At 46.2% G+C, this 24,072-nt stretch overlaps 11 protein-coding genes across 11 annotated transcripts; 4 read left to right on the top strand and 7 right to left on the bottom strand.

Annotated features, from left to right (window-relative positions):
* Positions 1 to 419: 419 nt before the first annotated feature.
* Positions 420 to 2,090, top strand: EDB82DRAFT_458990 (glycosyl hydrolase; the record flags this gene model as incomplete). The annotated part of the gene is made up of 1 exon (XM_025732844.2): positions 420 to 2,090. One exon carries the CDS (start codon positions 420 to 422, stop codon positions 2,088 to 2,090), a length of 1,671 nt encoding a protein of 556 aa, XP_025583809.2.
* Positions 2,091 to 2,153: 63 nt separating this feature from the next.
* On the bottom strand, positions 2,154 to 3,340 carry EDB82DRAFT_522817 (uncharacterized protein; the record flags this gene model as incomplete). The annotated part of the gene is made up of 4 exons (XM_065609103.1): positions 2,154 to 2,427; positions 2,480 to 2,580; positions 2,850 to 3,035; positions 3,149 to 3,340. The coding sequence occupies 4 exons, from the start codon at positions 3,338 to 3,340 to the stop codon at positions 2,154 to 2,156; spliced, it is 753 nt and encodes a 250-aa protein (XP_065464418.1).
* Positions 3,341 to 4,257: 917 nt separating this feature from the next.
* On the bottom strand, positions 4,258 to 8,846 carry EDB82DRAFT_534907 (uncharacterized protein; the record flags this gene model as incomplete). The annotated part of the gene is made up of 3 exons (XM_065609277.1): positions 8,486 to 8,846; positions 6,050 to 8,431; positions 4,258 to 5,955 (listed from the first exon to the last, which is right to left on the bottom strand). Exons 1-3 carry the CDS (start codon positions 8,795 to 8,797, stop codon positions 4,258 to 4,260), a joined length of 4,392 nt encoding a protein of 1,463 aa, XP_065464417.1. The 5' UTR covers positions 8,798 to 8,846.
* Positions 8,847 to 9,820: 974 nt separating this feature from the next.
* EDB82DRAFT_565929 (heterokaryon incompatibility protein-domain-containing protein) lies at positions 9,821 to 11,813 on the top strand (the record flags this gene model as incomplete). Its single annotated transcript, XM_025732840.2, has 2 exons — positions 9,821 to 11,190; positions 11,278 to 11,813. The coding sequence occupies 2 exons, from the start codon at positions 9,821 to 9,823 to the stop codon at positions 11,573 to 11,575; spliced, it is 1,668 nt and encodes a 555-aa protein (XP_025583806.2). The 3' UTR covers positions 11,576 to 11,813.
* An 810-nt stretch (positions 11,814 to 12,623) lies between these two features.
* Positions 12,624 to 13,325, top strand: EDB82DRAFT_120811 (uncharacterized protein). The gene is made up of 3 exons (XM_025732839.2): positions 12,624 to 12,796; positions 12,847 to 13,172; positions 13,221 to 13,325. The coding sequence occupies exons 1-3, from the start codon at positions 12,730 to 12,732 to the stop codon at positions 13,233 to 13,235; spliced, it is 408 nt and encodes a 135-aa protein (XP_025583805.1). The 5' UTR covers positions 12,624 to 12,729; the 3' UTR covers positions 13,236 to 13,325.
* A 37-nt stretch (positions 13,326 to 13,362) lies between these two features.
* EDB82DRAFT_494363 (uncharacterized protein) lies at positions 13,363 to 14,455 on the bottom strand. Its single transcript, XM_025732838.2, has one exon. It carries the CDS (start codon positions 14,268 to 14,270, stop codon positions 13,416 to 13,418), a length of 855 nt encoding a protein of 284 aa, XP_025583804.1. The 5' UTR covers positions 14,271 to 14,455; the 3' UTR covers positions 13,363 to 13,415.
* Positions 14,456 to 14,552: 97 nt separating this feature from the next.
* EDB82DRAFT_494362 (T5orf172 domain-containing protein) lies at positions 14,553 to 16,447 on the bottom strand. The gene has a single exon (XM_025732837.2). It carries the CDS (start codon positions 16,313 to 16,315, stop codon positions 14,744 to 14,746), a length of 1,572 nt encoding a protein of 523 aa, XP_025583803.1. The 5' UTR covers positions 16,316 to 16,447; the 3' UTR covers positions 14,553 to 14,743.
* A 294-nt stretch (positions 16,448 to 16,741) lies between these two features.
* EDB82DRAFT_494359 (uncharacterized protein) lies at positions 16,742 to 18,288 on the bottom strand. Its single transcript, XM_025732836.2, has 4 exons — positions 17,935 to 18,288; positions 17,705 to 17,867; positions 17,560 to 17,646; positions 16,742 to 17,511 (listed from the first exon to the last, which is right to left on the bottom strand). The coding sequence occupies exons 1-4, from the start codon at positions 18,141 to 18,143 to the stop codon at positions 16,804 to 16,806; spliced, it is 1,167 nt and encodes a 388-aa protein (XP_025583802.1). The 5' UTR covers positions 18,144 to 18,288; the 3' UTR covers positions 16,742 to 16,803.
* A 455-nt stretch (positions 18,289 to 18,743) lies between these two features.
* Positions 18,744 to 20,677, top strand: EDB82DRAFT_120781 (uncharacterized protein). Its single transcript, XM_025732835.2, has 7 exons — positions 18,744 to 19,136; positions 19,208 to 19,445; positions 19,504 to 19,644; positions 19,699 to 19,816; positions 19,867 to 19,935; positions 19,987 to 20,013; positions 20,066 to 20,677. The coding sequence occupies exons 1-7, from the start codon at positions 18,945 to 18,947 to the stop codon at positions 20,394 to 20,396; spliced, it is 1,116 nt and encodes a 371-aa protein (XP_025583801.1). The 5' UTR covers positions 18,744 to 18,944; the 3' UTR covers positions 20,397 to 20,677.
* EDB82DRAFT_120795 (uncharacterized protein) lies at positions 20,241 to 21,920 on the bottom strand. The gene is made up of 5 exons (XM_025732834.2): positions 21,691 to 21,920; positions 21,388 to 21,635; positions 21,205 to 21,336; positions 21,022 to 21,153; positions 20,241 to 20,939 (listed from the first exon to the last, which is right to left on the bottom strand). Exons 1-5 carry the CDS (start codon positions 21,725 to 21,727, stop codon positions 20,604 to 20,606), a joined length of 885 nt encoding a protein of 294 aa, XP_025583800.1. The 5' UTR covers positions 21,728 to 21,920; the 3' UTR covers positions 20,241 to 20,603.
* A 499-nt stretch (positions 21,921 to 22,419) lies between these two features.
* Positions 22,420 to 24,045, bottom strand: EDB82DRAFT_573521 (uncharacterized protein). The gene is made up of 3 exons (XM_065609945.1): positions 23,446 to 24,045; positions 22,721 to 23,404; positions 22,420 to 22,660 (listed from the first exon to the last, which is right to left on the bottom strand). The coding sequence occupies exons 1-2, from the start codon at positions 23,566 to 23,568 to the stop codon at positions 22,820 to 22,822; spliced, it is 708 nt and encodes a 235-aa protein (XP_065464416.1). The 5' UTR covers positions 23,569 to 24,045; the 3' UTR covers positions 22,420 to 22,660; positions 22,721 to 22,819.
* Between the last annotated feature and the right edge of the window lie 27 nt (positions 24,046 to 24,072).

The raw sequence follows: 24,072 nt of genomic DNA, 5'->3' as shown, positions 1-24,072 counted from the left end.
TCACAGTGAACATTCTGTCATACACTGTAACGGTTATCCATTATCATTCTTTACTCCCGTGATGATTAAAGAGCTCTGGTGATTTCCCTGCAGCGGGTTTAGGGTAGGACGAAGACAGGGGTAGACTTCTAGGCCAATCATGAGAAAGAAACGCCGAGCCGAGGCCCAGTCCGGGTGAGGGGCCCACAAGACAAGCGGCAACCGGAGTTACAACTTGCGAATGAGCATCGGCATCAACAGCTGCATGAGTAACACTGAATGACACTATTGTTATGGGGAGGCATAACGACGATGCGTTATTAGTTGTAGATCTATATGATGTAAATAATATACTAAATCACGTCTTCTTGGACGATGAGATATATATTCCATCTGTGTCTCAAAGCTTCACCAATATGAGGTTGGCGCAGGATTACAGAATGTTGTTCCGATTTTTTCCAGTTGTTTTGTTAGGTCTTTCGGGAAGCCCAGCTTGGACTCAGGCAAAGCCTCTTGATTCAGATTCCTCGGTTGCCTACGCCACCTACATCAACTTCGCTGAACAGGACATCTTGAACAACGACGATGGTCTTCCCACTCATCCTCTACTCCCCGACTATGGAAAGGCTACTTATCCCATTACCACCGACGGAAATGGGCGACAGCAGGTCGAGGCCCACCTGAGCTACTGGGAAGGAAAATACTGGATGTATGCTGCCACTTGGGGCTGTGGAGGTTCACTCTTTAGCTACGGCCGAGTGACTGGTATTAACTGGCCGGCTATTCCTACTTACCCACAAGGAGACTATGGCGAGGACGGTAATTGCGGCATCAAGTCCTACACATCGTCTGATCTTGTCAGCTGGGAGCTGGTCGACTTCTACCAACCAGCTGCTGATGTTGCAAACGTGACGAAGCCTCTCGTCAGATACAGCAAAGCAACTGGGAATTACGTCCTATTTATGGGTGGAAACGATCAGTCCAACTTTTACTACGCGACTTCCAAGTCACCTGGCGGCCCATGGAGTAACCCGCCGTCTTTGATGACAGGAGAGCATCTTACTCACGACTTCGACATCGCTGTTGGCCCCGACGGCGAGCATCACATCCTCACTGACACCTGGGCTAGTGTCTTGGAGGTTCAAGCACCAGGGCACTCTGTTCCAGTGTGGGATATTTACGTACAGAAGCTCGCACCAAACTTGACTTCAACAGTTGGGACCAACACATCTAAACTGATACGATCGGCCAAAGACCTTCTCAAACAAGGTCTCAACTTCGAGGCGTGTGGCTTCTTTTATCATGACTCATACTGGTATCAGACCTACTCATACACCTGCCAGAACTGTCCCGGATACATAGACTACCTCTATGCCAAGGATCCTTTAGGGCCATATACGGATGGTGGCTATGTCAGTCTCGACGGCTGCGGTGGTCAGAACAAAGGTGCCAATGTGCTCCCCAGTGCCAAAGGTCCCATAGTTCTAGCTGGGAACCTTGCCTACAGGACGGGCCCGACCAACCACGTACTCAATGGCGAAATCTGGCATGCGGATAATCACCAAGCGGCATCCAGTACTTCCTTCTTTCCCATTGAATTCAACGATGACCACACGATCAAAAACTTCACATGTCCAGCTACTGTCAAGATCCCGCTGGTGAAAAACATCACCTCTTCTCCCGAACCACCTGTCCCTTATCAACTCGACTGCCGTATCCGCAACTGGCAGACTACAGTACAACACTTCTCGCCACCGAAGCAACTTTCAACTCTGGAGTTTCCCGTTTGGCAAAGAACAGATAACCTAGGACCAACGACCAATGCCGGCCCGGTACTCGATGGTGTTTTGAACGTCACTGTGAACTTTCTTGACAAGTCAACTGAGACTTTTTCCTGGGTTCCGAGTAATATCTCTTGGGCGCCTACTAAGATTTCTATGGATCTAAATGGCAAGATGCTAGCTTCTATTGAGCTGAGTACAAATGCCACGAATGGGTGTTATGGAACACTTGCTCAGCCGTTCGCTGATTGTGGAGTTCAGTATGGGGTCATTATGAAGGGCAAATTGAAGATTTCTGAAAAGGCACAAATGTATATCCATCAATTCTAGTCTCAAACAGCTTTTCTATAGTTGTTGACAGTAGTCTAGTTATAAATCGTGATGTTCCAGTATCTATTTTACTTTCCTTGTAGAGCCACAAACATCCATCTGCCACTCTGTGAGCTTCTGTGCTTTCTCCACACCCTGTTCCATAAGCGCTGTCAGGTTGAGCTTCGATGACTGCTCCTTCACGTGGATGAGATGGTCATCCAAGACGAGTTTGTTAACGTTGATCTTGGACACGCCGCCTTTGATACACGCCTTCATTACGTTTTCGGGGAAGTCGTTCGTTCCGTGGAGAACCACGCGCACGCGTCCGTTGACCCTGGCGCGGATGTTATCGAGTCTTGTGTATTATTAGAAAAATAGCGATAAGCAACTTGGAAGAGTTGACATACCGATTGAACTCAAGAACGGGCCCTCGTTTGCCATATTCGTCATGAGCATTTCCAAAAGCCGGTGCAAGGAAATCAATGGCCGTCGCAATAAAATCTTCAACCTGCTCCCCAGTTGTCAAAGCTCCCTCCAGATCAGCCGTGTCTGCAATCCCATCCTCCCCACCCTCAATTCTTTCTGGTTCTGCCTCTGTCGCAATTCCGCAATTCCGCGCGCATGGCAATACGAAACCAGTTCTTTTGTCTTTGCCAAGTTTTCCTCCATTTCTTAGTTGCTCATGCCAACCATGATAATGTCGAAGGGGAGGTTGTCCGCTGCATGTCATATGATGGCTGCATCTTGAGCGTGATCTAGATGAATTGCGATGGGAACTGAAGCTTCGCGCGCGGCATGAGCAGCAGCATGGACAAGAAGGCCTTTGGAAAAGGTGATTGCCCCGGGAAAGAACTGGATGACAAGAGGGCTGCGTTTAACTTCGGCAGCTTGCACAAAAGCTAGGATATGCTCAATGTTGTAAACAATCGGTGCTACAGCCCCGTAGCCTCCTTCCTCAGTAGCCTTGAGGATTTGGTAAGTTATGTTGTTTTGAGGATCCCACGTGATAGTCGTCTTTACCTACCTCAAGACCAAGAAAGAGCAGATCCAAAAAGAATCTATCAAGTTGCACTGACAATTGGTATGAGGTGCGCATCCATTTTGCGGGTCAACGTTTTCTCTTTCTCGCCCTCGAAGCGAGCAAAAAGATGTGCAATCTCTGAAGGCAAAGAGGATTGACCGAAAGCGACGGTCTTGATGTCGGGGCCATCAGGCTTCCCAAGGTGTTCTTCTCTGGAAGAGATTTTAATGTCTGCAAGGGGAGTCATATTGAGGATTTTAAGATTTCTATATCGAGAGGATGTAACACAGAAACTGAGTTGAGATATTTAGAACTTAGGAAAGAAGGCCTTTATCCTTTTTATAATGAACTGCACGACGTCACGCTGCTAAGACATTTTCCCCTCACTTTGTAATTATTCTGTAGACGCAGAGTCATGGAGACCGATCTGAATAGCACTGATGAATGTGCGCTTGGTTGGTGGCTTACTTAGCTTCAAGTCGCCCTCGACCCATTGGACCTTCCGACCAATCTTTGTGATCAGTACTCGCATGTTTAACTCTATCCCCGGACCCCGCAGTCTCGAATCTGGGGTCGGACATACATGTGTGGTATGGCAAAGGCTTTACACTGGCCACTTAATTTTACCCAAGGATCTTTGAAACTTGACAGGGGTATCGGAACTCAGAAGTTGGACGTTGGACAGACTACTCATTTCCGACGGAAAAGAGCACACTGTTGTTATTTCCGGCCCGAGTTCTTGGTATGACGATTGAAACTTCCCTACAGGTAAAGCCGTACATACTGGTTCATATATACAGATTTGAAGGATGTAATACGGAGCGCGGCAAAGTGTCACGACTCCTGATAGTAAATAGTACAGGTTAGGTATTGTTAAGTAGAGAATTATTATCATTAGCTTTCAAGCTAAGTATACTAATTAGTCTAATCGAATATATGAGAGCCTGCTTCTGGTTCTAGGGTAGGCTAATGGCGTATATTATAAGACTAGTCGCAAGTGTAAATCGCGAGTTAAAAGTCGGGGATCTTGGTAGCTCACGGTTCTTATTGGGTATGTTTGGACAAAGAAAAGTGATGGATAATTTGAGGTCTATATAATGCATCCGCGGGGGTTCGTAACAGGTTAGAGATTAGAAAGATACTCGATGATCCCTTGTACAACTGCTAATCAGAAAGAGACACGAGATTCACGTACTGGCCCCGAATCTCGTCCTTCCATTCCTCAAAAGTGATAGTCCTCTCACCTACCTTGACAGAGCCCTTAGGAAGCGCATCAATCTCCTCAACATTCCTCTTGGGCAGGAAATAGTGCTCGTGTTCCTTTTTGCAGACCCTGTTGTTCAAATTCCCCAGCTGCAACTTATTATAGCAATCAACGCAGAATTGAATTGCGCCACTGCAACTCATACATGTCCAGACTTCGCTGGCAAATTCCCAACTGACCTCACAACCGTCACAACAAACGATGCGGCTATCCGGCTCCTGGGGTTCAGACTCAAAGGTACCTTTAAAGGACTCGCCTTTGGTTTCAGCAAGCTTTTTCTGTTTTTGCTCTTCGTGGTATCTGGTCAAGTCGGCCTCGTACTCTTCACGAGCTACAACGACGTTGGTGTACCGCATCATGTCCATGCAAACACCGATATTGACATAGTCTCGCATCACTGACAGGATCTGACCGAGGATCCAAAGGGATGGCTGGTCATTGTCAGTACGATTGTCAGAAAGCATCTCAAGTTGCTCTGTGACATAAGGCTTCAGGATCTGTTTAGCCTTGGCCACATCACCACGACACTTGAAGTACTGAGCAAACACAATAGTGGACTCCTGATCGCGTGTCCCCAGTGCCTGGAGCTCCTTATATTGAGCCTCGATCTTGTCAAAGAATCCCTGTGCTCGTGCTGGGTCATCTTTACTGGCGATGGCAAGTTCCAACCAGGCTGGGACGGTGCACTTAACCATTGCGCGTGTTACCCACTCTCGAGTTTCATCTGGCGCGTCTTTGAGTAAGAGCTCCCAGACGTGTATTCCAGCTTCCTCATGACCGGGGATCTCAAAGAGAGTCTCGCCGTACCGGAACCGAAGAGTGTCATCCCATCCACGACCTTCCAATTCTGTTTTCGTGGTGGCTTTGGCGATGGCTCGAGCGAACAAATTATCCAAGAGGTCGAATCTGTCCAACGCGCGAACCATTTTGACGAATGTAGTATGGAAGTCGTAGTTGTAAAACTCGTATAAGGTGAAGTCACCTGCCAAGTTGGGTCCATCTTCAGGTTCATCAAGAAGCCGGTCAAAGAATTCTGCCATGACATCCCAGCGTTCAGCCTCGGCATACTTCTGAAGAACATCTTTGAAGCTTGCGAAAAGTTCGATCGAGCGGCCTAATGTGAATATCATGGAGTAGGTGGTAATGGCCTGTTCACGTTGCTTCTCATCTGTCCAATACTTGTCTCCCAGGTCGTAGATAATTCGTGCCAGAATTCCTTTGTGGCCGCGTTCTTTCTGCCACTCAATGTCGCCAGTCAGCGTGTTAAAAACCTTCTGTAGGCTTAGGAGAGATTCGTCTCTGGATTCTGTCACGCGGGAAAGTGCGTACGTAGCGACCCAACTCTCAGGTTCCATCCATAGTGCCTTGCGAGCTCTATGTTCAACCAAAGTCTTGGGAATTGTTTCGCCTCTGATATAAGAAAGGAGTAGCGAGGCTTTTGCCTCCCATTTCGAGTCCTTGTCTGTGACATTCAGTCTTTCGCTTGCCCATTTTTCCACTCGCTGGAAGTCTTCCAAAGTTGGTTTGTAGATTGGATCGATGTCTTCACTAATTGCACCTTTCTTCTCTTCGTTCTTTACATTTTCAGACTCGCCGGTCTTCTCGTCGTCGGCCGGTTCTTTGTCTGTGATAGCTTATCCCTAACATGTTTTAGCTTCGCCTTACAGTGTCCTTGAGTGACGCTCTACATACCTTGTTCAACAATGCGCTAAGCAAAATGTAGGCTCGAACAGTTTCACGTCTGCTTGTGTCTCTCATGAAAAGGTCTTGAGCCGCCGTCGTGGCAGCAGCGCCAAATAGAGCCAGATGGCGATTACTGGCGATTTCAAAAGAGATGATCAACTCATTATCCTTCACAAGTTCCTTGACGGCCGAGTCCTTGAACCATTTCGCAATCGAATTGACTCCTTCGTCTGAAAAGATCCAGGTATTCCAAGTATCAGGAACGCCATTCGCTGAGAAGGATACTTCGGAGGTATCCTCAATAAACAAGTGGAAGCCAAAAAGAGAGTCCAAAGCATATTGTTCAGTGAATAACCGGACCAAGGCCTTTCCGGTCTCGGCTTTGATAGACCGGTCAGTTAATGATAAATCGGCTTCTTCTAAGTGCTTCTGGAGATATTCGGTTGTGTAAGAGTGGAGGCGCTCTGTCTTGCTGGTCCGCTCATCGGAGAGACAGGTTATACAGCGGAGAACCATCGTGGCTTCTGCGTTGTCTGGATCCCTACAGACATAGTTGCTCTTGCGTGTCATTTTGCATTCGAAGAACTGATCGAAGCCAAACTTTTTGTACAGATCGCTTGGGCATACTGTCGACAGATAGTGCTTGATGATGTTGACCTCTGCTGGCTGGATTTCTTTGAAACCACTTGAGCTCCCATCATCGGTCACATCTCGCTTCTTCAGCGGAACCATATCCTCAACATTATCGACCTTGTACTCAACAAAGCCCGATTCAGTAGAAAAGATGCTGTACTTCGAAGCAATCTTAGCCTCTATTGACATCAGTGATGTGCTCCCTCCGGGGCCGGCCTTTAAAGCGAGTGCTGCCTCCATTGAAAGGGGGTTGAACCACATCTTGCCAGTATTGACCCAGAGAATGATTTCGTTAATCTCAGCAATCTCCTTTGCGTTGCAATTCTGGTTTAGCTTCTCAATGTCAGATTCGATTTGATCCGGGCGCATGTCCCCTGCTGACTCAAGCAATGAGTTTATCTCCTCAGCCTCAGTTGCTGTAGCGATATTATCAAGTACTCGTCCAATCTTGTAGTAATCTCCTTCCGTGGATGACTGGAGATCTTGGAGGATCTTTGCCCGCAGGTCTGAAACGCTTGGCCGAGATATGTCTTTCAGAATTTCCATGCCATCCATGCGCTTCTTGATATATATTTCAAGGTCTTTGCTGTTCGTCTCTCCGAGAACAATCCTCTCCATTTTTACTCCACCAGCCTTGTTGATGGTTTCAAACAATTGCTTCTTTCCCGTCAGGAGAATACGAGTGCGTTGAATAAGAGGATTCTCGGAGAAATTCTGTAAGAACTTGATCAAGACCTCAGCGTTATCACCCAAACCGTCGAGAACGATGTACATGTTCGAATCCATAGCCAAAAGGTCTTGGTTGTCGAGGAGAAGTGCTGTTAAAATTTCGAGCGGGCTGCTGAAGTCTCTCACTTTGTCGCAGATACCCGCTACACTCTTCATGATGGGGTCGTGAGACAAAGCGATTTGCCCCATCACATGTCTGGATATATCGAGAGCATCTTCCTGGATGGTTGACGACTTGGAATCCTTGTCAAGGAAATTGTGGGCGATGATAACCTTGGGACCAGACCCCCTCATCTTCCGCAGGTGAAGTAAAACGTTTGCTGCTAAAAGTGTTTTGCCTGCGCCTTCGTCGCCCTGGAAAGCCAGAATTTGCTTCGAATCTTGATCGCCCGAGACCCAGGAAACAAACCTAGGGTCTTGAATAAGCCATTCACCACTTCCTTCGAATCTGTTCTCTTTGTGCCGCTTCCATGCCTTATCCCATGGCGCTTGAGAATCAGGCTTCAGAATGGAAGGGTTCAGTTCTAGGGCATTGACAATAGTTTGCTTCCACTTCAGTCGATCGGTATCGTGTTGTTTCTTGTTCCTGTCGTCAACTAGACTACTATGCAAGTTTCGAGTGAGTAATAAGCCGTCCCTTGAGTTAGTAGCTGCCTCGTTGCTAGACTTCCATGTCTGTGCTGATACAAGCGAATGTTCTTTATCGACGAGGTTTTGCATCTCACTCAACAGGCCCTGCATACCATCGTCGTTTAGGAACATTTGTTTCATAAAGGCGGCAAACTTGCTTCTTTTGGACCGCAGTCTTAGACTACGGTCGCAGATCTTGACAAAAATTTGAAGATGCTGACAGGCAACTCTTGTAAGCTTTGAGTCCATTCCCGGCTTGGCGTAGTATTCGAGACGATCAAGAAACTCGATACACTTCTCTAGAAGCCCAGCGAGACTCTCGAAGATACCTTCATACCCCTGCCATGCCTGAATTACGAATGTGAGGGCATTGTAGCATTGACCGGCGGGAGCAAAGACCTATGAGTCTGTAAGCAGAGGTTTCCAAACGTTCAGATGTGGTTCCAAGTATACATAAGAGGCTCCATCTGCAACGATACCACCAACTGTCTGAATGCACTGGAGGGTTCGGTTGAATATATTCTTGACAGTGCCATACTTTTCAGATACTTGCTTGTCTTTGACTTGGTCTTCGTTTAAGTACTGTAGCACATCATTTATGCCAAGACCTTGCTTGATCTTGGCCGGATCACCGCCCGCCATTTGCACAACGCGGCCCTCGACGTCTTTCCAAATTCGAGTGACTTCTTCGTCGACATTGGCACCGAATGCGACAGCTTTGACATCCAAGCCGCTGGCGGACGTTTCCATGATAGCTGATGGCATTATCTACCTAGGAAAAAGGAAGACTTTATAACAGAAAAAATCGACAATGATTACGGATTGCAGCTGGGAGTATTGGACATTGTGTCATACTTGTAGTAATCGTTGCTGCGTCAAATATCACGCATTTTCTGGACATTATCAAGGGCCATGCTATGTTGGTTGATAGGGCTGAGCTACGCCGCAATAGCTGAACTTGCAATCTCACGCAGTGCAGGTCCATACGCCTCATGGGCCAATTACCAGTTTGCCAGGGCGTGTCACCAGACGTGAAGCAGGGATCCTGCTGACGTGATGAAACGAGAACCTCATGAAAGATAAATCCATTTTCGGTTCCGGAGACTCATGTGAGGATTTTTTGATTTGATACAAATCATTTGATCAGCGATACGACTGAGGATGTGACATTTGTTAAAGGAAAAATATGATCTGAGCAAGCATAAGTCCGAAAACCATATTATCCGATTGATTAGAGAGGACCTCGTATTGGATGGCCTTAATTGCAGTTCGCATAAGGTTTTAGGCAATTGAATAGGCATACACCTGAAAGTATTGTAGCGTTAGGAAAGATGACTGGCCTTGTTTGTAATTTGTATAGTATTTCTCGAGTTGTTTAGGAAGGCAATGGCGACTGGTAGGTTTCACCCATTGTCACGACCTTTTGGTATAAATCTGTATCGAGCTGGTTGTCCAGGTAATGAAATTTAGCCTAGTACAGTTCGCTTCCTTGTTAAAGGACTGCTTTTGATGAAAGAGTACTCTAACGTTATGAATGTAGTGAGGAAACCCCACTTAATTGATGGCAGGGTATAATGTTACAGTTCTACGAAAATTTCTATGCTATAATGAAATGTGGCTATGGTAGAACAGGGCTGTGTTCAGACAGGGTTATATTATATGCCAATTGATTATTGGATGTATGCAACCACTGCGCCACTTACTAACGAGTTTGAACTGTTCTTATTATAATCTCCAATATTACATTCATTTAAACCCAACATGGTCCACACTCTTTCAACCCCTCGAATGCCGCAAACTGACACTCAGTCCTGGGAAACACAGGATCGTACTGATGCACCACTGAATACTTGTATCCAGCAATTGCAATTGGCCCCAGACGATATGTCTCATCTGTTGGAATTCCCACAAATCGATTTGCACAGTCACCAGATTCGAATATTACATATTCTACCAGGAAACCGCGACGACCTCCTGCGCTGTGTCTTACGCACTGCATCTCTCGATGACAACCATAAATACGAGGCGCTGTCCTACGTTTGGGGTGATCCTCTCGACCATCTTTCCATCGAAGTTAATGGCAGTCAAAAGAATGTCACAGTCAATCTGTTCAATGCCCTTCGAAGATTACGATATGCACAGAATGAACGATGTCTCTGGGTGGATGCTTTGTGCATTGATCAAGAAAATGATGTCGAGAAATCACACCAGGTGCAGCTGATGAGCAAAATTTATTCGCGTACTACAACAGCGATACTCTGGTTGGGCGACTTCTCTGACGGACTGAATGACAAACCGAACTATATCTCTTACAAAGCAGTAAGATCGGCCTTCAATCTGATTAAGCTTCTGGCCAACTCCTCTGATGTGTGCATTAATCACGGCGAAAACGAGGATTTGATAAATGACGGGTGGGCAGGCTTGTCTTGCTTACTCCAATTGCCTTGGTGGCATCGGGCATGGACCGTGCAGGAAACAGTTCTACCAGCAGATGCCATTGTGGTATGCGGGACATCACAATTGCCGTTTTCCTGGCTTAAAAAGGCCTATAACAACTCCACTAACCACTACTACCGAAATTGCTGCGGCAGCCTAACTGTGCCCGAAACATTCTGGAACCAGATGCATGCACTTATTTATGTCAAGGGACATATAGAGGAAAACAACGGTTTCTTGGGCTATGCTTTCAACCTCTTCAGGAATCGGCATGCATCCGATCCGAGAGATAAATTGTATGCCTATCTTGGCCTTGGAAGTGGTATCTCAGCAGACTACTCTTTACCGTATGAGCAAGTTTTTAAGCTTGCAACCCGCTCTCTTATTGAGAAACATGGTACACTTATGAGTTTACTGAGAACCGCCGAGGAGGAGCGGTCTCCTACATTACCAAGTTGGGTTCCGGACTGGTGTGCTAAAATTCACAACCAAGATTACAATGATGAACTGGGCTGGTATTGTCTCTATCAGCACTATAATGCCTCCGGGGACAGAAGACCTCAGATCAGCCCCTCATGTTCTGATAATGTGTTAAAAATGCGAGGCTTAATCTTGAAAAGAATTACAAAAGTCGGAGATATCATGGACTATGGTGATACCGTGAGGAAAATGGTTATTAAGTGGCAAGGTGGCCCTAATGACGAATACCCTCAAGGGGAAACGTACCTTAAAGCTTCATAGCGAACGCTTATGGTCGACATGATTCTAGGGCAAGGTTATTACAAAAGGTTCGAAAAAGGCAATAACAGAGAAGCAATTGTCAATCATGAACTTGAGCAATACCCCTCTGGCAGCAGTCTCTGTGCCCTTGGCCGCAAGGGATTTTTCACAGAAACAGGAATGATTGGGATTGGGCAACCAGACATACAAACCGGAGACGCAGTCGCTATCTTCCAAGGAGGTAATATGCCGTTTATACTACGCCAAGCTAAAATTGATGAGGGAAACATATACTATCAATTTATTGGGCAAGCCTATGTTCATGGGATTATGGATGGCCAGATATTAGAAAAGGGTTTAGATTTCAAGTGGATAAGTCTTATCTGAGATCAAATAGCTTAATAGACGCCAAATCCTCAGTATGCCTTATACACTTAGACCTGCCTTTGGAAATTTCCAATATTCCACTGTCAACTTATCTCATTGAAGAAGGACCATAGATAGGTCAACATTAGATTCCATGTGTTCCTTAGAATACCGACTCACGGTCTATGTAACGGTTCATTGATTGCGCCTCTATTAATGAGATGCTGCCCTAAGGAGAACAACTTCGTTCAGCCTGGAGTTCAATCGGTTTTCGATCTCAAGAGGAAAACTGACGTCAGAATACTGCTTTTTCCGCTGTGGTGAAGATGGTTGGAGAAATTCCAGGTTTACCACTGCCAAGAGCACAGCCCCATGACGGTCTGAGGCTGAGAGGTTCAGTAGTTGGGACGTGCTAGCGTGTTTGTGATTTGTATTAGCCGAAGGATTCAATTATATAATGATCATCGCACTGATATGGAGCCATGTATTTTAGATATGGAGCTATCAGCCGACCGCTGCATTCTTGATTCATGATCTGTGCTCTAGCGCTATGTACAAGTAGGATTCGCATTGACATGCTCAGACTCAGGTTGCAATCCTTCGAATGAGGCGGTGAATCGCCAAGACAATGCTCTACTGAATCAGACTTACCGACTAACTGTTGTTTTACTAACAGCTGATCGTGTCCGGGGTACATGACTAGACCTTACAGTCTCTATATCGTAAGCTAGCTAGGCTAATGAACTACGTCTGTTATAAACCGTTCTAATAGTTTTACATTATAAGAAATTTCTTACATATTTAGTTATAACCAGATAAATATATATGACAAATAGTAAATGGTGACTTGGCAATAATCCTATTAGTTGATTGCCCTGTTTTTTAGTCCGAGATGTCAAGTCCGAGGTGTCTGGTTTGAAGCTTCTAGTCTAAAATCTGGCTTGGAGATCCACCGCCACTAGATCCTTTGATCCTCTGGCCAAAATACTCTCCACAATGGGGTAATGAGAGTGGGGATAGGTGCGGGACATCCATGGAGACAGTGCTCTTGAGTCAGTCATCCTTAGTATATAAGTTCAACCTCTCCCAAGCAATATCCTTTTTTAACCCCAACAACTACTATTCACATAACTTGTACTCCCTATTCTATACAGATCGACCTACATACATACAAAATGCATTTCTCCACTGCCACTGCTCTCACCATCCTCGCTGCTATCACACAGGCATCGGCGTGGTCCCGTAGGTAGCCCCAGCCCAACTGCACCATGTTCATTCTCTAACTCTACAAGTCACCTTCTACGACAATGTCGACAACTGCGATGCAAATGACAACACCCAGTACCAAATCATCGAGGGCAACCAAGGCGACTGCTACACTATGGGCGCGTCCATGCCCCGCACATCATGTGAGCAATTCACAGACGGTGGTGTCAACAAGCAGGGCTGCCGCGGATTGTTCAAAGCAAAATCCGTCGCTATTCCCCGTGGAAGAAACTGCCAGTTCTACGGTTTGGACTTTTGCCAATCACTCAGTATTTACGGGGATGAGACCCAGTGCAGAGACACGAGGGAGCTTCTTGCCGGTCCACAGGATTATATCCGATCCTTCAAATGCGTAAGTTGGACTTTCATTGTCAAACGACAATTACTTACAAGTGACTAGGAAAATGACGAGTAGTAATTTGCGCCTCTAACTGTAGTGTAGCTACTGGTTCCCGTTTACCGCGCTGGCCAGAGATCTTCAGACGAGTGTAAAGATAATTAGATCAGGACATATTTCATCAATTTCATTGAAGGACGTTTAATGCCATTATGCATAGACTTGTGAGCTTCAGCCATGCCACAGTGAACGCCGCCCTTAACTCCAACTTGACTCCTGAAGCCCACTGATCAGCCATTGTCCTCCTTCCTGCCTAAAAGAAGCAACGCTTACTCCCCGGCCCTGTTCATGGCCTTCAGTCTCAATTACAAATGGTGCCCATACAAAGGCTAGGTCCATGCAACGCCTGGCCTCAAAATTGTGGATTCTCCTCTGGGGTAAAATGTCACTATTTGCGGAAGCTTGTAGCTTCCCGATCCACTCCGACCACATAAACGTCTTGGGAGGTTGAGCAACCTGCGATACCGTGGCCCCTGCACCTGGTAGCAGCATTGAAACAATTGGCTCCCAGACTTGTGCTTCAATACGGGCACGCAGAGTTTCAAACAGGCCAACAATCTCTGTCAAGGGACCTGTCTCGATATCTGGCATCGGTACATCAGGGGGCAGATGCTGCATATCAATGAGCCCTGATATACGCCACGGGTTCGTTGCAGAATCTTGTCCCTGCAGACGGTGGAGCGTGCAAAGATGGAGGGTGTGCACGAAATTCTCACGGTCATCAATTGAGGCAGACCAACCCACAAGCACGGCAGCAATATTACCAGACATCCATACTTCTGCTTTTGGCTCCGTCAGCTGGTGTTTGAAGCTTTTCGTTCCGACTTCGTATTGCTTGGCGAGTAGTCCCCCAACTCTTTCGTACATATCGGCGAATGTCTCGATTTTGAGTCCGCCGAGGTTGGGCGGAAGGGGAACGACGCTCAGCGCATCAGGTATTGTGTACTTGGAGCCCTCGATGAAAGGGGGAGGAGAACTGAAATATTCATGAAAGCCTGCCACAGTGGACAAAATAAGGGAGTTTTCTACATCTGATGGGCGTGACTGAGACATCTTGACTTTTTCAGAGAATGACGGATGTATGGGCGGTTGATGAGAGGTTATCAGACACTAGCGTCAGCTCATGAATTACAAAGAACTGAAAATCCTGACTTATCTCGAGGTTTGATGTATTATTTATACCCATCTCGGAAAGATTTGCTTCAAGAGCCCATGTCATCTTTGTGCTTATTATTTCGGCTGACATGCGTCTTGACATGCACCTAGTGCCAAGCAATTACCAGTGAGATCAGAAGCGAAACAGGACTTTGTACCTTTCTGGCAAATACCTCCGTCTAATATTGGAACCCGTCTTACACTGCTGACTGATATTGCCAAGTCACGATATTCGCGCCCCTTTAGCCCAGTCTCATGAGGATCGAATTGACAGATTGGTATAGGGTAAATCAAATGAATTCAATTACACCATCAAAAGACTAGGCTAAGCGAGATCAGTAACCTCTTGAGTTAATTTAGCTACAACTCTATCAGCTGGCTGCTGATACCTCATCCATAAAGTTGTCCATCCTTTCCAACCTGGCTATCTCCTCTATTTTGCATATCCATTTCTGCCCACTTCTTAACGCCGGGGGTTTATATGGCTCTGTTTTCATCCAAGTGCTCCACTTCTGAATGACCTTAATGGCCTCCATGGATGACACTTCAAACCATTCTAGATGCTGTATCAAGCAACCGGGGCAATGGATCCTGATTCTTCGATGATTTAACTCCGCGTGGCACAATGCCTCAACATGACGAACATGCGGAACAAGTTCAGCAGTGCTTGAAGGGATCGGATACAGGACTTTGGGGGCCCTGTTGCAATCAAATTCCCAGTCCTTGAGGCGCTTGTCCACCGACTGAGTCGTGCAACCAATCTTGACAAATCCTGGGTTTCCTTCAACCTCGTACATATAGATATAACCATGGCGCGGATGAACCAGTGGTTTATCAATTCTTTGCTTGATTACGCGGTATGAAGATCTATGGTCAGCAAGGTTCTTGCTCCTCTCGACTATTTCGAAAGGCGAGGTGTTGTATATGACAGGCCAATAGGTGCTCAAGTCTTGGTCGAAGTTAGGGATTGACAATCTCTCGCTTTTTATCAGACTACCGCTATTGTTGGATAGAGGGTTCTTGGGCTCGCTGTCGGTGCTTGAATCTTCGGAAGGGTCTCCATAATCCTCCGATATCTCTTTCTTGGGCAACGTCACAAGAAACCCTGCAATGCTAGACTTCCAGGATGCCAACATGTGAAGGTTCTTCTCCTTTGTATGCGCGGGACAGTACATACTTCTCTCAAGAACTTCAAGCAGACCTTCTAGATGAGAGTCACTTAGATAGGCCCTGGAAGTGATAATATCATTAATCGTCAGTGTACAATGATTGACTCGTAAGCCGCCAATGCCCTGATTGCACTTCGTGTTCGTGTCCTCCACTACTCTAAAGCAAGTGGTAGGTGGTTTTAGAGCGAGGAGTTGTCTTATTTGCTGTTCAACCAAAATGATTGGATTGGTAACAGTGACTTCTCCAATAGGAAACGCCTTTTTCCAGGCTTCGATTCGATCCTTCTTTGGAAGGCCTGCATCGTGACTTTTGCAATGCACAAGGCTAGCAAGCGTATTCAACTTGTCTTCAAGATCCACAGAAGAATTAGTGAGTGTTACCATCGACTCAAGCTGAGAAGCGGCCGCGGCCTTGTTGGGGGCTGGTGACCGACGCTCACAAGGTCGCCCTTTTGTTTTTGCGAAAGCTCCACACAGGCCGTTTGTGAGACCTAATAGAGCCTTCAACGTTATAGTGTCAATCGCGTCCTCTTTCGCCTGCTTCTCATCAGCCGCCAATTCTGACGATTGTTGAGGCGGACTTGATGGAGGACTAAGAAGATGAGAGTTGAAAGCTTCGACCGTACGATCTTTGTCAACAGACACTCTTTTGTTCTTTGAAGGTGAATTTAGAGGACTCAGATATGGACCAGACTTTAAGTTTGATCCCACAGGCTTCGCAGGATCATCAAGGTTGGTGGTCGTTTCTCCATGGTCATTGTTCTTTGGAGACATGATTGGGATGGCTATTTCGAGTAGCTATCGGCGACGTTTCTGACCAAGGGATCAAAATATCGCAACGGATAAAGAAAGAGAACATTTCCCACAGGGAACCTCAACTATCGGAACTGGATGGCTCAAGAAGAGGGGAAACGAGGCTGGATGGGCTTTTTCAGCCCATGTCGTGGGGGCTGTAAAGTCAGCCGCATGCACGGTGATGTGTCCCAGGTGGTGCATTCAGCCAATCCAGACTCCACACCACCACACACTTTAGCAGTGATAGGAGGGCGACGGAACAAGGGGGCCTCTTGTGGTGTTTCTGGAAATAACATGGACAGTCAGCTTGTATAGGTATCCAAACGTCCCTTATGTGTAGCGCTCTCTAATCTTGGGAGATACTGTATATAGTGTTTTAGTACTTTTCAACATTTTTAACATTATGGATCTAATGTTTTTACAATAATAGATATATATATACTAAAATACTGTGGCTGTATTCTACCCTACAGATAGATGTAGCAAAAAGGTGAACCACCAAGGGTATCGAGTCCGGCGCCGATACTGATCAAAGGTGCATTAACTCCCATATTCAAGGGATCAGACTTGACGGCGTCTCTGCTTGGAGGCTGGTTAAGGATAGTAATGGTACCGGCAATATCCTTAGATTGTCTAGGATGCAAAGCCTGCCAGACCCAATAGATACGGTCAACCATAGAATGATGGAGGAAGAACACAGGATCATTAGGAGATGAAAACAGATCTGCCGAGTCACCTCCCATAGTGAAATGCCCAGCAGCATGCATGCCCAAGAATTTGTCGTTGAATCGGCCTTGGAATTCGTCCTGCATGGCCTGAATAGAACCTGACGCTTTGCCGATGGTAATGTTGAGGAGGTTTGGTAGGTTGAGCCACTCATCGACAGCATAGGAGCTAAGATCACGGCGGAGGCAGCGTGGGTTATATTCGAGAGGCGTTTTCGTGGCCTCCATACCGTCCATGCCGGGACTCGGGGGTCCCAGATTGGCGACTGCGTCTTTGAATGGACCGTTTTTGAGACAACCTCCGCCTTTACCACTTGGCAAGAAGATGTTTCCCTTGCCGGACCAAGCTCCCTCATGCTCGAAATACTTGCCATCGCCACTCATGCTAGTTGCAGAACCGTCAAAGACGGGGTTAGTAGCAAAGTCACCGGTTTCGAACCAATTCCAGTACTGTAATAACTTGTAAGCCGGCGCCATCAATATTCAAGACTCACTTACTGGCTGTGTCCCCTTGTAGCCACACTCATCTTGGAGAGCCTTCTCGTAGGCCCAAGTGAAATATCGGTGCCAGGTGAAAAAGTTGCCCTAGATATCTGTTAGCCATCCAGTCGAAAATCCACGAACCATCAACGAGGATACTCACAGTCCCGTGGATGCTCAATGTTTGGTTGATATGAACAGCAACAAAGTCATCATATCTGCTTCGAGCCCCAGGTGCAAAGGACGGGTCGGCTTTAGACGGCTTCTGACGCAGACAAAGCACGGCGTCAATGTAAGCCTTCTTGTCCTTCTTGGATAGTGTCTTCCTGTAAAAGGTAATGTGTGAGTCTTGAACAGCAATGTGAGGCAGTCTAGAGGATCAGGGCTTCTTACCAATCACGGCGCACAGCAGCGTTGAAGATTGTGCATTTCTTAGGTCCCGATCGTTTGCTGGGTTGTGTCTCCGCGGTCTCCAATGCAGACATCGCCTTATCGTTCAGAGACAGGATGAGATCGCTAGCCGACGATTGATCGGTAGGTGCCGAGGCGACATAACTGGAGGCGCCCAGCACGGTGGCGAGAATTCCGACAGAGATCTTCATGATTGACTAGTTCTCTTGCGGAAGTTGGACTTTGAGCAATGGTCATACAAGAACAAAGAGGAAGAAACCATTAAATTGGGAATAAAATAGGACCAGATAAATATCAAAATCTGACATGCAGCTTACCGGAACAATGGATAACCCACCAAAGCTTTGATCCCTGCCTGCATTAGCCAAGTCGGAGTAACCTCTATTTGTAGCATCGCTCCGCAGTCAATTTTTCAACACCACCAACATACATCCAGCGGGGTGCAGGGTCTGGTTACCCGGCGTGCGGATCCGGCATTCCGGACCGAGATAATCAGTTGTTTTTGCAAGGCACATTCGGCAGGATGGAGGCACAGTCCACTGAACTGAACGAAAGAATATGCCTGACATGGGCAATTACTCCTCGGTAACAACCAACACGTTTTTCTGCGGAGTTTATTTTAAATCATTACTTTATATGAAACCTAACTAATTTCTGGTGTGAGGGGATATGACTGAATGTGGAAGGTGAAGAAACGAAGTTATTTAACCGGCAACACACTGAACCAACAAGTTGAATATTGATTGACAGAAGTACATCTATTTACCTACAGCCAAGAGTGAACAGCAAGAACTTCAGTTGTAATTTGATGCATACCGGGTAATATGGCATATGCAGGGGAAGTTCGTACTTGTGCTGTAATCGAAGCCACCTAGTGGCACGATGAACGAGATGGACAATTCAGAATTTGTGACTTAGCTCAACTGACACCCGTCTCAGTCTCGTTGCCACTTTTCTCCTAAACATTTGATGATACTCACGATGCTTCCACAATGCCGGCTCCTCCACCATTCGTTGTAAACACAGATCCCAAGCGCGTGGCAGAATCACAGACAACATTGATCATAGGAGTTATTACTACGATCAACTTTCTCGCACTAACTGTCGTCGCTGCACGGACGTATACCCGCTGGATAATCTCCAAATCCCCGGGCGCGCAAGATGTACTTATTGTCTTGAGTGCGGTAAGTTTTGCTTCTTTGTCGACAGTGTCTTATATCCAATGGGCCAGCTAATTTTCTAATAATATGTCTAGTGCACTGGGCTTGCGGGCACCATCATCTTATTTCTCATGATTCCACACGGTCTGGGTAAACACGCCGATACGATAGAACGAGCCGACTTTACCGAGTTCAGCAGATATAGCTTCATGATCACGACGATCCCCCTTCTCGGGGGAATGGGCCTACTCAAAATCGCAATCGCTCTCGAACTCATCAAATACAATGGGAATTCATGGAAGTGGTACAAGATTACTCTACAATGCATGATAGGTTTGTCCTTGCCTCCGACTTGACATAGTGGAATAGTGGACTGATCAGTCTTCTGCAGCTTTTGTGGTTGCATATACAATTGAGGCGTGGCTTTCGTTCATTCTTTTTTGCATTCCAGTCGCAAGGCAATGGGACCGGTCAATAGAAGGATCTTGTTATCCTGTACCGATGTTTATTGCGTTCGGACTCGCCAATTCGGGTAAGTCACGAGCTAAATGGCCGATCTTCAAAACTTCTTCTAACACGTGCTCAGCTTTCAATATTTTTACAGACATTGCCTTTGCTACCTTGCCGGTACCGCTCATCTGGTCATTGAAGATGCCTCTAAAAACACGAATCTACCTTATTATTATTCTGAGCCTGGGATATGGGTACGTGAAAGCTTGGCCATTGACGCACTATCGATCTAACAATTTCGAAGTTCCGCTGTGATGGGTTTAGTAAAGGCTATTTCCCAGATGAGATACAATCCCGCGGGAGATAACACATAGTATGTCAAACCATTTTCGGACGTGCTCAGAATCTAACTCATCTATCACAGCCTTTACAATATCCAATTCTGGGGCCTGTGAGTACACCCCTTTCATCTTACAGTCAATTTCAAACTTACATTAGTATAGTCTGCAACTCAACGTCGGCATCATCGCTGCTTGCGCGCCCTCTCTTAGGCCTCTGGTCAAAAACATCCTACGACTCAAGTCGCTGGCACCTATATACGGCTACTCAGACTACGGACAACGCCAACGCAGCTTGCGCCTTTCTACAATTGGGGGAACTGGTGCTTCATCTAGCTCGAGACAAAGAGACCAAGTAACACGATCTGAGGGTCGAAACAACCCAAAGAATGCGATTTACGTTGAAACGGTTTTCGAACTTAAGAACAGTAGCCAGGACGCGATTTTAGATACAGATGGCCCAGAAGGATCCAGGCCTCAAAGGATATCTAGTTAGATATCACGGACTAGTATCTCACATTAATTTACTTATAATATCAGTTGCCAATTCACGTGTTTGACAGTTCGTGAGTCTACCAATCAATCAACCCCGCACTGTCTGTATTGGTTTCTAGCTTGCTATGTTGACGTACTTATCTGCAAGCGCTTTGAATTCAATTTCCCCAGACTCAGGTACGATACAAAACAGATGCCGTTCTTCCCACTACATACCACCAGAACGACTCCCAACAGTATCACCCGAAACCTTCTTGAAAGCAGCCTTGCTTGCAGGGTTAGTACAAGTATCGGCGCTAATACAAACGTTCCGCGTGCAACATGAGCCTACAACACAGACTTGGCCACTGGGACAGTCAACACTAGCATTACAGTCAGCCAGACCAGAACAAGGCGTCTGCCCATCTGCGCAAAATCCTCGTCCGCCCGCAACGGAAGCGCACACACAAGAGCCTCCAGGACCACAGGCTGTAAACGTGTCACAGGTTTGACCCGCGCATCCAGGTGCTACGCAAGCGCCGTTCTCACATTCACCTGAGGGACACTAGATGATACGTGGTTAGTTATGATGCAGAAGAGAAGAGAACCGCTCGAAAGACTAGATCATTCGAGGCGATATTACTTACAGTCTTGCCGCATTCACCGCAGTTCTGAGGGTCAGTCTTTGTGTCCACACACGACGAGCCACATTTGGTCTTGCCAGCTGGACAGCTAGGAACACAGCTTCCACCTTGACACTTCTCGGTGTCCTTTTTACACTGAATCTCATTATTAGCATCATCTGGGTTATTAAATTCAGGTAGTCTTACCGATATACCACACTTGCCACAGTTAGCATTGTCAGACTTAGTGTCTACACACGACGAGCCACATTTGGTCTTGCCGGCTGGACAGCTAGGAACACAGCTTCCACCTTGACACTTCTCGGTATCCTTCTTACACTAAATCTCGTAATTAGCATCATCTGGGTTGTTCGATTCAGGTAGTCCTACCGATTTACCGCACTTGCCACAGTTGGCACTGTCAGACTTAGTGTCCTTGCAAACCCCATTGCAAAGCTTCTTGGCCCGGTTGGTGCTCTTCGGTCCGCAATCGTAGCAAGGGCCTTTGCCTTTAGCAGCCGGAGCTGTACACGTCTTGCCTGAATGACGGAAGTTTGCGGCACACCACTTTGCACATTGGTTATTGCCATAATCACCGTAGCCTGGGTTTTTGTAATTTTCGGCAAAGACACTGCCAACTGAAAGAGAAAGAATCATTAACCTCTGTAAAGAGGAGATATATCAGGAACTCACCAATCGCAAAGAGGAGTACGGGGAGAAACTTAAACATTTTGGTTGTTGTTTCGCTGGATAGACCTGTGATATGGGATAGCAGAAGTTCTCAATGTTACTTGATAAATTGATGATCGATGAGAGTGAGTTGAGTAAGAAGTAAGTCCTCGTAAAGGGAAGCAACAGCTGTATTTATGCCCCAGCTAGGATACTGAATATGCTTAAAGTAGACTGTACCACTTTCACACACGTGTTAAGAGCACATATAATGTAGAATTGGCGGCAATAATCTCGACCCGAATGACATCAACTACATATACGAGGCTTTCCAAAGCTTCCACCATTGGCTGATTAAACAATCACCAGCAGACTATTGAAAAGATAGGCTTATGCATTTCCTCGTGATTGAAGTCCAGAACCGTGGCGCCAAAGGTACCCAATCATGGCGCAACCTAAAATTTAACAGCCACTAATTCCAGGGGTTCATGTCATGTGTTCGGCATTTGCCGACTAGATGGCACTTAAATTGTCAATAATTGAATGTCTTTCATCTTATGTGGCGTTAGTATGTCTGTGCGGTTAGTACCTAAGTAGTCTGGATGTCCCACTCCTTAGATTGTCGTAACAAGGATAAAACCGGAAGCTCCGTGAAAATAAGGGAAGGTCCACATAAAGACAACAGCTCCGCATGAAAACGGAAACTCCGCATAAACGAGGAGCTATACGTTAAGAGGACAGGAATTAAGATGTGATGCATACAAGACCTACTGTATTTATAAACTCACTAGCTAGCTACATAAGAAAATCATCTTGCCTTGGTAAAGCTAATACTATATGATGAGTGATTCGGTCTTATTGCTGAGCATAGAGTGGATCTTGGAGATAGTAGAAAATCTAAGGACTTCTGCTTCACATCCGACTACCTCGTCATTCGCTTATAAACCCCTCGTTAAAACAAAAGGAGAGGAGACTTAAGAGTGCATCCTCAGATCTATAGGCAGCCAGTCAGTTAAAGAATGCACTACTCCAGTATACATTAGTAAAAACCAACCTGAATTAATAGCTTATTTAATTTGATGTTGGCTCTCCTGTATATCCACTCCGGAATTCCTCTCTCAACCCAGCACTATTGTCTTCCATGCACATGGCTTCAGAGATCGAAAAAAAAGAATGAAGACTGAAAATTCTTTGCAAGTCCAACTCGTTCTGCAACAGGACCACCTTTGGTCTCCTCGCAACGAATCATCAATGCATAAAAGCAATACCACTCAGCCTGCTGCCTCTCTTCAGAGACATAATACGTCCACGTATCAAGCTCCTCCATACTAAAGTCTTTAGCTTCCGAGATTGCAGCGAATTCGAAAATGCCGCCAACCTGGTTATACCAGCTCTTATCAAGGGTAATAGTTCCACACCAGTCACCAAAACTATCCGCAATACCAAATTGGCGGAGATGGGTTTCTTGACTGGTGTTTACGACTGGCCCAGACATCGTCTTGCGGGAAAGCGAGAAGTGGCCCGTAAAGGTTTGAAATAGCAAATTGCCCTCAAGGCACGGATAGGACCGATGATCCATGGGTTCAGTCACTTCGTCAACAGTGACCTGTGATCTAAAATGACACCCTGCAGCACCTGGGAGCCTCCCGTAAGGGTCATGTTGTCCAGATATGTACCCATCCCATCGATTCAAGTGGACTTCGGTGGAGGTGTGATTATCGCCATCCCAAGCAAGATTCTATTGTTCGAATCTGCGAATGTACCAAACAATCCACGTACGACTAGCGAACCAGTCGCGAAGGTTGAATAGTGTTCCCTCGAGAAACAATCTCGGCCAATGAACAGGAAGGTCCCAACCACACCATGACCAGCTTGGAAATTCTGTCCGCTTCTGTTTGTCATATCTTTGTTGGAACTCGTTGCCCACTAGTGCGTCTCTTTCAACCCACAGAAGTGCCCAGTCAAGATAACGAAGGGGCATAGAATATTTGAAAGAAGATTCAAGTCGTCTTTCTAAAGCTGCACTGATACCTTCGAATGCAACAACTTTATCTCGTAGGAAGGATAGACGACGACCTGAGTAGATCTCCACGCATGCTGTATAGCTGCGTAGCGGATTGTCTTGAAGCGCTGTCAGAGGAGACCCCACCAAGTCCAGAGTCCATGTGTCAATGTCGAAACAAGATTCGACGTCATCCCGCCATGTTGTGCATTTGCACTGCCATATCATGCCCTCGGGTGATGAAATAAGACACCTTCTAGACAAAAGGCGCTCTTGGAATGTCCGCTTTCAGCTTGTGAGTCTCCATCGTAAGTGAATTCCCCTGATCCTTGATTAAATGAAAACTTCATGATTTATTTATGGTCGAAAAGTGTTTTATAAATGCATAGATCTGCTTATCAACT

Source organism: Fusarium venenatum (assembly GCF_020744135.1).
Source record: "Fusarium venenatum strain MPI-CAGE-CH-0201 chromosome Unknown EDB82scaffold_2, whole genome shotgun sequence".
NCBI classification, from domain to species: Eukaryota; Fungi; Ascomycota; class Sordariomycetes; order Hypocreales; family Nectriaceae; genus Fusarium; species Fusarium venenatum.
This window is presented reverse-complemented; position numbering and strand designations above follow the sequence as displayed.

Excerpts from the sequence above, each read along its gene's own strand:
- EDB82DRAFT_494363 (XM_025732838.2), bottom strand. The coding sequence starts at position 14,270 with ATGTCTCAGTCACGCCCATCAGATGTAGAAAACTCCCTTATTTTGTCC.
- EDB82DRAFT_120781 (XM_025732835.2), top strand. The coding sequence starts at position 18,945 with ATGCCGGCTCCTCCACCATTCGTTGTAAACACAGATCCCAAGCGCGTG. Across the intron at positions 19,137-19,207 it reads TACTTATTGTCTTGAGTGCG|TGCACTGGGCTTGCGGGCAC; the intron begins GTAAGTTTTGCT and ends TAATATGTCTAG. Across the intron at positions 20,014-20,065 it reads AATATCCAATTCTGGGGCCT|TCTGCAACTCAACGTCGGCA; the intron begins GTGAGTACACCC and ends ACATTAGTATAG.
- EDB82DRAFT_120811 (XM_025732839.2), top strand. The coding sequence starts at position 12,730 with ATGCATTTCTCCACTGCCACTGCTCTCACCATCCTCGCTGCTATCACA. Across the intron at positions 12,797-12,846 it reads ACAGGCATCGGCGTGGTCCC|TCACCTTCTACGACAATGTC; the intron begins GTAGGTAGCCCC and ends TAACTCTACAAG.
- EDB82DRAFT_494362 (XM_025732837.2), bottom strand. The coding sequence starts at position 16,315 with ATGTCTCCAAAGAACAATGACCATGGAGAAACGACCACCAACCTTGAT.
- EDB82DRAFT_120795 (XM_025732834.2), bottom strand. The coding sequence starts at position 21,727 with ATGTTTAAGTTTCTCCCCGTACTCCTCTTTGCGATTG. Across the intron at positions 21,636-21,690 it reads CGTACTCCTCTTTGCGATTG|TTGGCAGTGTCTTTGCCGAA; the intron begins GTGAGTTCCTGA and ends TTTCTCTTTCAG. Across the intron at positions 20,940-21,021 it reads GCGGTGAATGCGGCAAGACT|TGTCCCTCAGGTGAATGTGA; the intron begins GTAAGTAATATC and ends CGTATCATCTAG.
- EDB82DRAFT_573521 (XM_065609945.1), bottom strand. The coding sequence starts at position 23,568 with ATGACAAACAGAAGCGGACAGAATTTCCAAGCTGGTCATGGTGTGGTT. Across the intron at positions 23,405-23,445 it reads TCGCGACTGGTTCGCTAGTC|AATCTTGCTTGGGATGGCGA; the intron begins GTACGTGGATTG and ends TTCGAACAATAG.
- EDB82DRAFT_494359 (XM_025732836.2), bottom strand. The coding sequence starts at position 18,143 with ATGAAGATCTCTGTCGGAATTCTCGCCACCGTGCTGGGCGCCTCCAGT. Across the intron at positions 17,868-17,934 it reads GCTGCTGTGCGCCGTGATTG|GAAGACACTATCCAAGAAGG; the intron begins GTAAGAAGCCCT and ends TACCTTTTACAG. Across the intron at positions 17,647-17,704 it reads CATTGAGCATCCACGGGACT|GGCAACTTTTTCACCTGGCA; the intron begins GTGAGTATCCTC and ends ACAGATATCTAG.